General features: G+C 39.7%; 1 protein-coding gene across 1 annotated transcript; it reads left to right on the top strand.

Annotated features, from left to right (window-relative positions):
* Nucleotides 1-3,287: 3,287 nt before the first annotated feature.
* Nucleotides 3,288-8,416, top strand: LOC124112358. Its single transcript, XM_046472429.2, has 4 exons — nucleotides 3,288-3,897; nucleotides 4,436-4,516; nucleotides 5,545-5,635; nucleotides 7,774-8,416. The coding sequence occupies exons 1-4, from the start codon at nucleotides 3,828-3,830 to the stop codon at nucleotides 8,153-8,155; spliced, it is 624 nt and encodes a 207-aa protein (XP_046328385.2). The 5' UTR covers nucleotides 3,288-3,827; the 3' UTR covers nucleotides 8,156-8,416.
* The last annotated feature ends 6,988 nt before the right edge of the window (nucleotides 8,417-15,404 follow it).

Raw genomic sequence — 15,404 nt, 5'->3', positions numbered from 1 at the left:
GCAATAGATGTTTGTCTTCACTGTGTACCTCCGTTCTCTCACGTGACACTATGCTTGATGATCATGACTGGCAATAGATGTTTGTCTTCACTGTGTACCTCCGTTCTCTCTCGTAACACTATGCTTGATGATCATGACTGGCAATAGATGTGTGTCTTCACTGTGTACCTCCGTTCTCTCAGGTGACACTATGCTTGATGATCATGACTGGCAATAGTTGTTTGTCTTCACTGTGTACCTCCGTTCTCTCACGTGACACTATGCTTGATGATCATGACTGGCAATAGATGTTTGTCTTCACTGTGTACCTCCGTTCTCTCTCGTAACACTATGCTTGATGATCATGACTGGCAATAGATGTGTGTCTTCACTGTGTACCTCCGTTCTCTCACGTGACACTGTGCTTCATGATCATGACTGGCAATAGATGTTTGTCTTCACTGTGTACCTCCGTTCTCTGACGTGACACTGTGCTTGATGATCATGACTGGCAATAGATGTGTGTCTTCACTGTGTACCTCCGTTCTCTGACGTGACACTGTGCTTGATTATCATGACTGGCAATAGATGTTTGTCTTCACTGTGTACCTCCGTTCTCTGACGTGACACTGTGCTTGATTATCATGACTGGCAATAGATGTGTGTCTTCACTGTGTACCTCCGTTCTCTCACGTGACACTGTGCTTGATGATCATGACTGGCAATAGATGTGTGTCTTCACTGTGTACCTCCGTTCTCTGACGTGACACTGTGCTTGATTATCATGACTGGAAATAGATGTTTGTCTTCACTGTGTACCTCCGTTCTCTCTCGTAACACTGTGCTTCATGATCATGACTGGCAATAGATGTTTGTCTTCACTGTGTACCTCCGTTCTCTCACGTAACACTATGCTTCATGATCATGACTGGCAATACATGTTTGTCTTCACTGTGTACCTCCGTTCTTTCTCGTAACACTATGCTTGATTATCATGACTGGCAATAGATGTTGGTCTTCACTGTGTACCTCCGTTCTCTCACGTGACACTGTGCTTCATGATCATGACTGGCAATATATGTGTGTCTTCACTGTGTACCTCCGCTCTCTCTCGTAACACAATGCTTAATGATCATGACTGGCGATAGATGTTTGTCTTCACTGTGTACCTCCGTTCTCTCTCGTAACACTATGCTTGATGATCATGACTGGCAATAGATGTGTGTCTTCACTGTGTACCTCCGTTCTCTCTCGTAACACTATGCTTGATGATCATGACTGGCAATAGATGTTAGTCTTCACTGTGTACCTCCGTTCTCTCTCGTAACACTATGCTTGATGATCATGACTGGCAATAGATGTTTGTCTTCACTGTGTACCTCCGTTCTCTCAGGTGACACTATGCTTCATGATCATGACTGGCAATAGATGTGTGTCTTCACTGTGTACCTCCGTTCTCTCACGTAACACTATGCTTGATGATCATGACTGGCAATAGATGTTTGTCTTCACTGTGTACCTCCGTTCTCTCACGTAACACTATGCTTCATGATCATGACTGGCAATAGATGTTTGTCTTCACTGTGTACCTCCGTTCTCTCTCGTAACACTATGCTTGATGATCATGACTGGCAATAGATGTGTGTCTTCACTGTGTACCTCCGTTCTCTCACGTGACACTGTGCTTGATTATCATGACTGGCAATAGATGTTTGTCTTCATTTTGTACCTCCGTTCTCTGACTTGACACTGTGCTTCATGATCATGACTGGCAATAGATGTTTGTCTTCACTGTGTACCTCCGTTCTCTGACGTGACACTGTGCTTGATGATCATGACTGGCAATAGATGTGTGTCTTCACTGTGTACCTCCGTTCTCTGACGTGACACTGTGCTTGATGATCATGACTGGCAATAGATGTTTGTCTTCACTGTGTACCTCCGTTCTCTCACGTAACACTGTGCTTCATGATCATGACTGGCAATAGATGTGTGTCTTCACTGTGTACCTCCGTTCTCTGACGTGACACTGTGCTTGATTATCATGACTGGCAATAGATGTTTGTCTTCACTGTGTACCTCCGTTCTCTCTCGTAACACTATGCTTGATGATCATGACTGGCAATAGATGTTTGTCTTCACTGTGTACCTCCGTTCTCTCACGTGACACTGTGCTTCATGATCATGACTGGCAATAGATGTGTGTCTTCACTGTGTACCTCCGTTCTCTCAGGTGACACTGTGCTTCATGATCATCACTGGCAATAGATGTGTGTCTTCACTGTGTACCTCCGTTCTCTCACGTGACACTGTGCTTGTAGTGTTGTTGATGTTGGTTCCTGTAATAACATGAGGTATTTGTTTTTAATATTCCTAGACATTCGGCTCCGTTCTTATTCATCAAATGATACATATATAATGCATATGGGCCGACCAACTATTTGGACATCGTTTATTGTCTCCACTTTTTTTATTGTAAATATATTTATTTGCGATGAAATTCGAACATGATGTTTTGTATAGAATTGATACATTGCCAATATCACAGTACGTACACTTAATCTTTGAAAATAAATACGTTGCCGCATGACTATACTGTTGTTGGGTGTTCTTCAAACATAACATGTTTAACAGAAAGGTGTGTGTTCCTGCAGTGGGAAGGGTTGAACATAGGCACTCTTGTTCCTGTTGTTCAGCCAGGTCGATTCAAATTAAAAATAGGAGGAATCTAATCTGCGAATCACAGTGGGTTTATCACCTTATTCCCGTTCTTTAATACCGACAGCCACATTCACTTGATGCTGTCGTACACATGCTGCATAACACCTGGGAGAGAACGAGCTCAACATGAAGTCAGTCAGACAAATAATACTGGTTGTACACGCCCACCCAACAGCTTATATTACTCAGTAAATATTTCCGACATCGAGAGAGAGCTGAATGGCTTCAACTGTCGAGTATCGTTTTTGTGTCTTGCTTATCTGTAGGTCGGCTGTAACCCAGTGCACAATGATAAGCGGCAAACAAACCGAGTGTGAGGTGATTAGAGAAACAGAGATTACCATCAAAGAAATATAAGTGTACTTTGAGTAGCGGCAAAGAAACTGAGTGCACGGTCATTAGTGACAACCAAAGCGCATCCACCTATGAGGAAGCGTATTTACTTTCCTCATGACCTGTGAGATGATAACGCTAGTTATGCATATTGTTTGCCTGTTGCACATTCCCAGGCTATAAGTTAAGCTAAGAATTGGTTCTCCTTACATTCTGTTGTCTCTGATACAGCAGAAAAACATCAAATTTACATAAACAAAATGTTCTCCAGCAATAAACAGCTAGACAGCCGCTTGCATATCGCCATCATATCTCAGCCGTCACGAGGTATCAGTTTATTCAGGGGTTTGATACGATGATAACTCCGTGTGTGTTGTTCAAGGAAATCGAAAATTGGACAAAAATAACATGTTGGTTATTTGTGACGTATTTGTAAATCACTGTTGTGAGGCAGAGATACCAGCATGTTCTGTTCAACCCTGGTATAACATGGTGACAAGATTTTAAATCATTGAAAGAAAAGGGCGCGGCTAACCAGCAGTGGATTAGTGCTAAATGGATACATTAACTTCACAAGCTGATCATCACAGGGTGTGTGAGTGAAATAATCGACCATATCTCTGGACCTTCGTTGTGGTACGACTTGAATATAAACTATTTTAATTGTGACGAAACATCACTGGGAAGTTTTATGCTTTGTCCAAAAAAAAATCCAAAATGCCTGTCAGTGAACTGAAATAACAATCTCGTGAAGACAGTTGCCTCCTGTTGACTTTGACGGACTGGAAAAATAAATGGTGCTTCACAGATCTGCCCTTTGGGCTTTCGTCCTCATTAGTATGGCAGAATCAGTATATTCTCAAGGTAGGTGTATCTCATTTCACTTTTGTTAGAATTAAACACAAGACGAACGCTCGCTGAAGAAGTGCACTGGTCTACTGCTGACTAGTTCAACCTAAAAGGATGTTATATTGTACACGGAAACATGATATTCTCCACTGTTAATTTCTTCAAATTAATGAATTCGAGGTTTATCACATGCTCATCTCTGGCAACAGCCAAATACTCAGTTAAATGTGCACTAAAAACTGTCACTAGCCAAGAAGAGGGTCGCAAATGCAAGTAAAACCCGTCAAAATCCTGGTTAGAAACGTTCTTCAGCAACCCATATACATGTATACCGTTAAAGGCGTCTAACAGGCCAGCTGACTTGCATGTCATTTTATCCGGATTGTATAGATCGATGCTCACTATGTCGGTCACTGGTTGTCTGGTCCAGACCGCTGTCACATTGAAACTAAACAAATAAAGTAAATGTGCCTACTATACAACGTGTCAAATAAACAACCGTGTTAACATAGACTGCAATGCTAATGTATAAATATTGTTTTGGTAATCTAAGGGACGACAGCTGCAAGAACCAGCACACAAGGAACAACCAGGGAACAAAGTACTTCGTCGAGTTCTGGAGTCAGCACAATGGGTATGTAACAAGATATATCTTACAGAATACATTCACTTATTTCCATACCTACAGAGTAGCATACAACTATTTATTATATATTTTTCTATTTTCTGAAGTTGAGAAAAGTGATATTTTCGTTGCAGTGAACATAACACTTGATATTTCACTGCAGTGAACATAACATTTTGACAGAACTATTGTTATACAAGAGCTACCTTCCCGCAAATTTTCTCCCTTTAACGCAAGTGTCTGGCCCGTACACAACCTGTTAAGGTCCTTTTAGACGTTACTTCCATACTGACATGGCAAAATAATGACAGATGTTCATTTATGGAGTTAATATCGCTCCTTGCTATTTGTTATTCTCTTTAAAATGTTTCGTTATAAACTGTAAATTTCTCATTTAACTCGTCAATCGAATCACAAAGCGCCAGTTTTGTTACTTGACCAGCGTGTCTTCCTTCGCTTCCAACAGCGTCTCGTAGATTTCAAGAATATACTTTTTCAGTTGATTTTGTATATAATCATATCCAAATGTATGGTCAAGCATTTTAGTGACCTCAAATCTTTTTATTACTTTTATTTATTTTCTCTAAGATTTTGCAAACTCGGAACTTCTATTAAAATCGCAATTATAAGGAGTGTTGTAACGTTCCTTGGTGTTAGGTAGTGTCGAATTTACATTTCAGGTTTTACATTTGTAATGACAATAATTCATTTTCTGGTTGACAACTACACAAAAAGTATATTACAAATAGCATATTCTATTTTACTCGTGAAATATCATGCTTCGCCGCACAAAATATCTCCTTTCCCCCGTCACTCGATAGGAGAAACATGATATGTCACTCGACACATGAAATATCCTCGATCTTCTTGATTGACCTGATCTAGAGGAGAACGATAGTTTGATGCAGGAAATGAGTGATGAGTTATGTGCGTCTTTTTACAGATAAGGAATTCCGTTAGTGGGGCGCATATGATGATATCGGATAGAGTCGAGAGGGACACGGACGCTCGTATTGTTACAACTGGTCTATTTTCAGATCTTATCCTGATAGCAGCTGTCGGGGCAGTGGGTGGCAGCATCCTGATCATGGCCGTTCTTCTGGTCGTTGTTGCGACTATATATAGCAGGTAAACTTACTCAACAGGCTACACAAATGTCAGTGTATCACAACAATGTGCAGACATGTTATACACGATGTGGAAATACATTATGAGAACATAATACATGCTGAAGGATATGAGTCAACCGGAACTAGTAACTGCAGCATTTCATTGTAGCTTTGCATTCTTTGATCTGCAGAATGTTTCGAATTGATGGACATATATTGTTATACATTGAGCTTTGACTTACTGAGGCACGCATAAAACTTTGGATGAGAGGGGTGAGTGGCCTGGTGATTATTGTCCACTAAACAGAAGCCCGACGTTTGTACAATGTTCGTACGTTAGGTCACTGTGTGAAGTCCATTTCTGGAGTCCCCTGTCATGATATTGCTGCTGGAATATTAAAACCATACTCATTTCCTCAACTACATCGCTCATAAATTAAGAGGTTTCATATTTATAGGGTATGAAGTATGGTTGCTGTACCATCTTAGCAATGGAGTGAAACGGCTTTAGTGAGGATCACAGAAAAGGCAAAATTTTCACATAAACAGCAACGTTCCAGTATTCTTTGATTTGCGTGTCTAAACTTTTCTCAGATTCGGCTGCCGGCCTGCAGATATATACCATAACTATTTGTCTGTAAGGAGTGACACCTGGTTCATATATATACAATAACTATTTGTCTGTAAGGAGTGACACCTGGTTCATATATATACAATAACTTTTTGTCAGTAAGGAGTGACACCTGGTTCATATATATACAATAACTATTTGTCTGTAAGGAGTGACACCTGGTTCATATATATACAATAACTATTTGTCTATAAGGAGTGACACCTGGCTCATATATATACAATAACTATTTGTCTGTAAGGAGTGACACCCGATTCATATATACAATAACTATTTGTCTGTAAGGAGTGACACCTGGTTCATATATATACAATAACTATTTGTCTATAAGGAGTGACACCTGGTTCATATATATACTATAACTATTTGTCTGTAAGGAGTGACACCTGGTTCATATATACAATAACTATTTGTTTGTAAGGAGTGACACCTGGTTCATATATATACAATAACTATTTGTCTATAAGGAGTGACACCTGGTTCATATATATACAATAACTATTTGTCTGTAAGGAGTGACACCTGGTTCATATATATACAATAACTATTTGTCTATAAGGAGTGACACCTGGTTCATATATATACAATAACTATTTGTCTGTAAGGAGTGACACCTGGTTCATATATATACTATAACTATTTGTCTGTAAGGAGTGACAGCTGGTTCATATATATACCATTACTATTTGTCTGTAAGGAGTGACAGCTGGTTCATATATATACTATAACTATTTGTCTGTAAGGAGTGACACCTGGTTCATATATATACAATAACTATTTGTCTATAAGGATTGACACCTGGTTCATATACATACAATAACTATTTGTCTGTAAGGAGTGACACCTGGTTCATATATACTCTATAACTATTTGTCTGTAAGGAGTGACAGCTGGTTCATATATATACAATTACTATTTGTCTGTAAGGAGTGACACCTGGTTCATATATATACCATAACTATTTGTCTATAAGGAGTGACACCTGGTTCATATATATACAATAACTATTTGTCTATAAGGAGTGACACCTGGTTCATATATATACAATAACTATTTGTCTGTAAGGAGTGACACCTGGTTCATATATATACTATAACTATTTGTCTGTAAGGAGTGACAGCTGGTTCATATATATACAATAACTATTTGTCTGTAAGGAGTGACACCTGGTTCATATATATACTATAACTATTTGTCTGTAAGGAGTGACACCTGGTTCATATATATACTATAACTATTTGTCTGTAAGGAGTGACACCTGGTTCATATATATACAATAACTATTTGTCTGTAAGGAGTGACACCTGGTTCATATATATACTATAACTATTTGTCTGTAAGGAGTGACAGCTGGTTCATATATATATACAATTACTATTTGTCTATAAGGAGTGACACCTGGTTCATATATATACAATAACTATTTGTCTGTAAGGAGTGACACCTGGTTCATATATATACAATAACTATTTGTCTATAAGGAGTGACACCTGGCTCAATCTCACTATTGTCACGTGTCACTACAGGAAGAAGCCAGCACAGGCCTCCACTAATGATGACACAGGTCACGCAGGTCACACAGAACACGTTGACGTGACACCAGGCTCCACCCGCACCAGTTGTCAATCTCCAGTCAACCCACCAGTAGCTGCCCCCGCAACACCCGGTGTCCCACCGATCACAAGGTCAAGCAGGTCGAGGTCCATGTACGTTCTTGCACAGCCATGGGTACAAAGATCCGCAAAGAGCAGCAGTCAGTATGGAGGACACAAAAGACATGGAACAAAATCAGCCATGTTTCCTACTTCTGACCCTTCAACACGTGAGGCGGAGAAGAGAGAACGCTATCTGAGGGAGAGTGGGTACATATCTCATGCTGACATTCAGTCATATGATGCCGACCTATAGACAGGGGGGTACATATCTCAGGCTGACATTCAGACATATGATGCCGACCTATAGACAAGGGGGTACATATCTCAGGCTGACATTCAGACATATGATGCCGACCTATAGACAAGGGGGTACATATCTCAGGCTGACATTCAGCCATATGATGCCGACCTATAGACAAGGGGGTACATATCTCATACTGACATTCAGACATATGATGCCGACCTATAGACAAGGGGGTACATATCTCAGGCTGACATTCAGACATATGATGCCGACCTAAAGACAAGGGGGTACATATCTCAGGCTGACATTCAGCCATATGATGCCGACCTATAGACAAGGGGGTACATATCTCATACTGACATTCAGACATATGATGCCGACCTATAGACAAGGGGGTACATATCTCAGGCTGACATTCAGACATATGATGCCGACCTATAGACAAGGGGGTACATATCTCAGGCTGACATTCAGACATATGATGCCGACCTATAGACAAGGGGGTACATATCTCATGCTGACATTCAGACATATGATGCCGACCTATAGACAAGGGGGTACATATCTCAGGCTGACATTCAGACATATGATGCCGACCTATAGACAAGGGGGTACATATCTCAGGCTTACATTCAGCCATATGATGCCGACCTATAGACAAGGGGGTACATATCTCAGGCTGACATTCAGACATATGATGCCGACCTATAGACAAGGGGGTACATATCTCATGCTGACGTATCAAGTTAAACCTAGAAGTAAATAATGACTGCGGGTATTGAGGTCTAAAGCTGAAATAAATATCATGTTATGATTGATAACAACGAAGGGCTAACTGTTAACGTAGTCTTCCATGACTGCTTCAGGACAGCGTGGTTTAGAATGTCGATATACACGAATTTCTGAGTGTATTAATGATAGGCTTTTTTACTAGATTGACACAGAGAATATCTTTCAAGTAACTTGTATTGTTTGAATGACCGCCGGTCGACCCAGGTTAATGTGTAACGGTATCTGTCACTGAATTATTTACATGTGAAACAACACGCAAATACAACCTGTACAATCAGTTTCAGTGAGGAAGTGGTTTCTATAGTGTTTTCCTGCACGGGCTATCACGATCAGTTCAGTGTTTGCGCTGTTAAATAATGATTCCTATGTTTGCTATGCTATATGCAGATAGTCTCTAAGAAGCAACCTATGTAAAAACTATCCTAAACTATCATAAGATATTTCACGGTCACGGTTGTTTGGGGTTTTGTACAGTTTGTCACTAATGTTGTCCTTGTATGTTGAGCACAAGCCTATGTCTATGTGGAAGGTACATGCACGTTTGTTTGGGTTCCTGATCAGGACTCCCGGAAGGTATCGTAGCCATAGCTGGCAGTTTCTACACACGGGTGGGTAACTTATCACCTATTACAAATAAGCTCAACAACGGTAAACTCGCGATAGGGAGGACCTCTGCTGTCGGCCGGTCCGCATTCAAGTCTAATTAGAACCAATGACCAGGGGGCTATGAGATACTGAAATGATCAGAATTAAATGACCTGTGAACACATTGCATGAATAACCAACATCAATACTGTATAATAAACAATTTATTAGTAGGTAAATCACGTTTCCATATCACTGTTTTCCCCCAACGTAATTTTACCACTCGAAATTAAAAGCACCCTCTTGTAGTATGAGTGAAGTATGAGTGTAGTATATGGCATTAGACTTTATTCTTTGACTTGGCCTTTATTGGTTAAAAAGAGGTATCCATTTTCCTATTTCCTTATAGGTTCCAAAGTAAAATAAAAGATATATAATCTACAGTAGGACTACGTCATATTTCAAAACACAGTAGGTTTATCTCCTAAATATCTGACATAAGTTCCGCTACCAGGTCACAGACTGGTACACGTAAATTAACGATTGATATGCGTTGTAGTTGTCCACAAAGTTCACGATTTGTCTTGGGCGGCTTCACAATCGGTAGACGGAAATAAATATGCAACCGAAACAACAACTCAGACATATCTTGCACGAAGAGAGCCGTAATATTGTATAAAGCATTCCTATCGATACTGATCCAGATATTTACACATTCCTTCCTCTGTACAGCGACCGTTGCTCATCATTGATCCATGTATTGCGTCACTGGATGTCAATAAATGGACCTTGCGACAACATATAATATTTGGCCTTCACTCTCGAAAGGTTCCAAAATTAATGTTAAGTGAGAGCCAATCATTTTAATAAGTTATATCCCAAGATCACACACCATATCACACAGACTATCGATCGATTAACTTAATTGTGGAATGTATCCGACGTGTCATTCATTCAGAGGACAGATCATTAATAATGTAGAGCACTGTGTAAATCAAGAATATCAATCCATAGCTTTAAGATAAATCTACATAGAAGAAGAAATATGTAAAAAGTAAAAAAATGTGATTGTCTGAACACCATGTTCTATTAAAATATAAGGAATATTCCGTGTTTCAAAACAGATACTTACTGAACAATTATTAATATTCTACAATCAAGCAATGTACACTTAATCAATCAGTAACTCTGTTCATGACAATATGTATTTCAGTTGCGATGGCTCAAATGGGGATTTTATAAATGCTTCAAGAAACACAACTTCTCATGATTACTTTCTGAAGACTATTTTATGAATGCCTCATACATTTCTTAAAGTCGACATATTTTTTTATTTTGTTCCCTAAAAGACGTTTAGAAAGGCTTAAATAGTATACCATGGTATATTGTAATTACCAGCTACTGCTTTAACTATACCTATATTGTGTTAAAGACTGTACTCCCACAACCTAACTCGATGCTGACATTCTCATGGTATAGTATCTGTACTTTTGGCCGTATGGCCTATATGCTGAATAAACCTTTAGGCCACGAAAATGTTCTCGTATTGTACTATCAGCCTGTGTGTGATTCTCTGATGAACACGAGGAAAGGGCAGCAGGAATTACCAGTACCAAATACAAATAAATACAGGACATTATTATACCGTACACTGCCCGAGGCCTTTTAGCATTTGATATCGTATTTGTCAACAGTGAGAATGAGGCTCGGACATCAGTGAAGTAGGACCTGTCAGAGAGGGTGGTCTGGTAATCTCGCTCTGGACATGACCAACTTGGGAACAACGGGACATTCCTACCAGATTCATTCGCGTGTTCCGGTTTATTCTAAATTCTAAACATATTTTCAATATAGTAAATTCCTGGGCAAAAGAGAGTATACACTTGAAAATTGGGACAATATTACGAACGTTATCAAAACCTTACCGGACTGAAAACAGTTGCCGAAACTCTGCAAATTTAAGATCCAAAACACGAATGGCAGAAGTGAAAAATAGTTCACTTTTTTTCAGGCACCGGTTAAGAAAGCACACGCGGAAATGATTAAACATGCAATCGATCTTTGCCAAAACATCACAGTTAATGGAAAAGCACAGAATAAATGTCACGTTTAAGTGCACAGCAAAGAGAGAGAGAGAGAGAGAGAGGGAGAGAGAGAGGACCGTAGGAAGTAATGAGGCAAATGGGTGCCAAAGAAACACCAACTGGACATGTGCAACCATCGTCTGATCGTTCAACGTTAGAGACATACTGGCAGTACACAGGACAGGGCAAGACCTGGCAGACCACGTTGAAATTGTCATCATCCGTATTCGTGGCAATACCAACGGCAAGATATCAAGGGGTGACGTTCTTCAAACACACTGAGGAACGAGTGTCAACGGGTTCCCCATGACCCCATCGGGCGGCTGACGACATCGATGAGACAGCAAGCCTGCTCGTGCATTGGTGCTCGCTGTGGTCATATTCGCTCTGCGTGCTATGAAACTGCGACCCCCATGTTCCTTGAGACGTTATGTGCCCTGCACCTGTTGTGAGATCCTCATTGAATTGTAGCTACCCGCACCCAATACACCATCATCGAATAACCATTTCTTGTTTGTTCCAGTTTTAGCTACCACCAAGATTGATGAATATTTCCTTTTGCTGGGCAGTTTATTTAGAATAATAATTCATTTAAAAGGAGGTAATAACACATACGTTGTGTGAAAATCATATTGTCACCCTAGCTATCCAGCCTAGACCTAGTTTGTAAGATTGACCACTGTTGCTACTAGGTGCATATTATTATCACTGACTTTATTGCTATTACCACTGCTCTTGTATTTTATCATGCCATTGAAATTGTACTGCCACTCTATTGTGTACTGCCATTGTAATAAGTTTGCAGTAATTTGTATTGATTTGTAAACCTAGTTATTTTTATGATACACTTGTTATTTTGTTGTTGTTTGTTTCACACTGAATTCTGTTGCGTACAGGTGTCTTGGCTAGCTTATTGTTTCAATTTATAACAATACATCCATGCAACAAGTGCAGTGTGCTTGTAAAGACAGGAGCGGCATAGTCTCAATCTTGGGTCCGTATCCTCATAGTTGTGTAAACATGTTTATCATATGAGCCTCCAGGCAGACACACACATGACAGTCATATAGCAAATGTTCGTCTTGCTGTGAGCTCTTCAAGTATGGAAGTAAAACTGACAAGATCATTTGTGAAGTGACGAGTGCGTTAAATGAGAAAACAATAGCGCTGTGACTATAGCAACAACAGCAGTTATTTGATTTCTTTCACTAATATACTGTCTTAAACTGTTAATTGATCAAAGCTCTCTCAACTCCCTTCATGATTGTCTACCATTTTGGTTGCGGTTCTTCGTGGGCATTGACACTGGCAGTGTCGATAACGCTACAAATAGTTGAGAAAGTCAGACATCAGAGGCACCACCATGACAAACAAAGCTGGTGAGAGAGGAGAACATTTTGGTTTATTAGGCGTGGGCGTTGGTTTCGTCCTTGTTTCCGTGGTGTCTGAGTGAGCTCTAAACCAGGACCCTCAAAATTCAGGGTAAAATCGTGTATGATCAGTCAAGTCACAATTTGTAAGATTATATATACAGTCATTGACAGTTTTAGATTTAGTTGAAGTATGACATCTACATGTAGTTGGATAGAGTCTCGACATATCAACAACGGGAAAGAGTTTGTGATCTGGAAAAATAGGTCATTTAGGGAATTGAATGCGATATGAAAACACAAACGAGCTCCATAACCAAACTATAAGTGTTAAACAACATGAATACCATGTGTGTGCACACATACCAGCTCATACCCTGCACCGTGTCATAAAGTGTTCTGGAAAAGGGAAGCCTCTCACACTGCTTTATATAAAATGTAAGTGTTTATTTCCGCAGAAGTCCTCCTGCCAGGACAATCAAGTGATGGAGAAGATCCAGTGACACGAACGCACATGTTTCCATTTTCATGCTCAGAGATTTAATTGTTATAATTCAGTAAATAGCTGACACACCTGATACATTAGATACACCTATCCTTAATTAATCTATGCTGCTTGCTTATGAAGGCTTTAAGAATATCGGGGGCACGGGTGGCAAAGTCGTCTAAGGCGCCGCAATTCGCTGGGCAAAGTTTCGTCCCTTGGACACGCCAGAAACCTATGATTGTGGGTTCGAATCCCGGTTCGCCCTGATTATGTTTCTAGGTTTGTCAGCACCATACCCGTGCTCCTTGGTTTCACCGCAGTGGTAAACGTCTTAGACCTGCATCACTTCGGGCTTTCCTCCTACATTAAGCTGACACGCTGTGATACAACTGGAATACTGTTAAAAGCAGCCTTAAACCCAACTCACTCACTCACTCACTTTAAGAGTATCAGAAAAACTAAAGATATTTATCATTTAACTTAAGCATTTATCCATGACATAAGCTTATGACATAAAAACATGTATGTCATACCCCAATGACATAAGTATGCAAATTAGATATGCAAATTAGATAACCGGAAGAGCGAGCGGTTTGATTTGAAACTATATATTATAAGTGAAGTTACACCAGAGATATAATCAGATTACACAGAATCGTTGTTGTTACCGTTATTAAAGTTTCAATTATTCTGCAAAAGTCTGTTCAAGTATTTTGTTTAAAATAATCCGAGGAACTTTTTTTCTCAGCGAATTGTTTATTTTGGTTTACATGGCTATGGAAAACATGTATCACTACGCACGATCTATACGTAAGATTTCGACAAGTTGCTGATGTTAATGTTTAATGCAATTATTCCTTAATTTGGAAGCAAAAATGTGAAAATGATAAATAGAATTCATCACGAGTGTTTTTTAATATGGGAAATATCAACCTCGTCCCGTTAATCGGTATTTGCCTCGCCAAAGGCTCGGCAAATACCGATTAACTAAGACTCGGTTGATATTTCCCATATTAAAAAACACTCGTGATGAATCCTCTATGTATACAACCATTTTGAAGTCAGAACATACTTTCCCAATTTTTCCATTCCCATAATGATCAAATGTGACACAATTACATATTCATTTCGGAACCTGTATGGCTGGTAATCTACATATTATTATCATTTGAATGACTATTGAACCAGTCAGAGATATAGATATGATTGAGCAATGAATTATTTCCTTCAGTGCTCAGCTGGTTACATTTGTTTCAAACAGTAAAAGATCTCCAGTTGCAGTGTCCCTCTTTCATCGTGATTTGCCGCTGCTAATGTTGTACCTGAAGTTACCTGACCATCAGTAGGACAGAGTTGACGGAGGTGGGGCAGGGGTCGAGATGGATGTTGTCAGGTGGACTCTTGTGGCTCTGGTTATCATCTCTGTTCAGTGTGGTTTACACGGTAGGTCATTTCTATCTCAGTGAGTGACAAATAGTTATGTATACTTGCAGGTAAAATGCCTAATTGTGACATTCAAAGAGACTTGTTTTTCTTTCATGACCTGTGTTAGAACAATATTTTCAAATTGAAAAACAGATGTCAATCTAGAAATCAGTTCACTCAGACCTAAATTGTGGAATCAGTAAAGGACTACACATGATGAATGATTAATACAATTATATTTAAACACTAACAGCTCTGACAAAGGTACAGCCACCCTTCCGGAACTACCACATCCCGAAATATCTCGAACGATCAAATTTACACAAAGGCTTATGATCAATACCAGTAATGAGGGGTAGACTCCAGAAGATTTTATTTCCAAACAACATGTCCATGAGTTGCTCTAAAACATATTCTCTTCTCTTGATGCATCACTCACAGCATTTCAGTGGTCAGTCCACCATAACCTCTGTGGAAATGACCAAGATGGAACGTTACTAGACCTAACTGGCCTT

The sequence above is a fragment of the Haliotis rufescens genome, unplaced genomic scaffold (genome assembly GCF_023055435.1).
Source record: "Haliotis rufescens isolate VD_foot unplaced genomic scaffold, xgHalRufe1.0.p SCAF_48, whole genome shotgun sequence".
Lineage (NCBI taxonomy): Eukaryota > Metazoa > Mollusca > Gastropoda > Lepetellida > Haliotidae > Haliotis > Haliotis rufescens.
The sequence above is the reverse complement of the archived record's forward strand: the minus strand, read 5'-3'. Positions and strand labels throughout refer to the sequence as shown.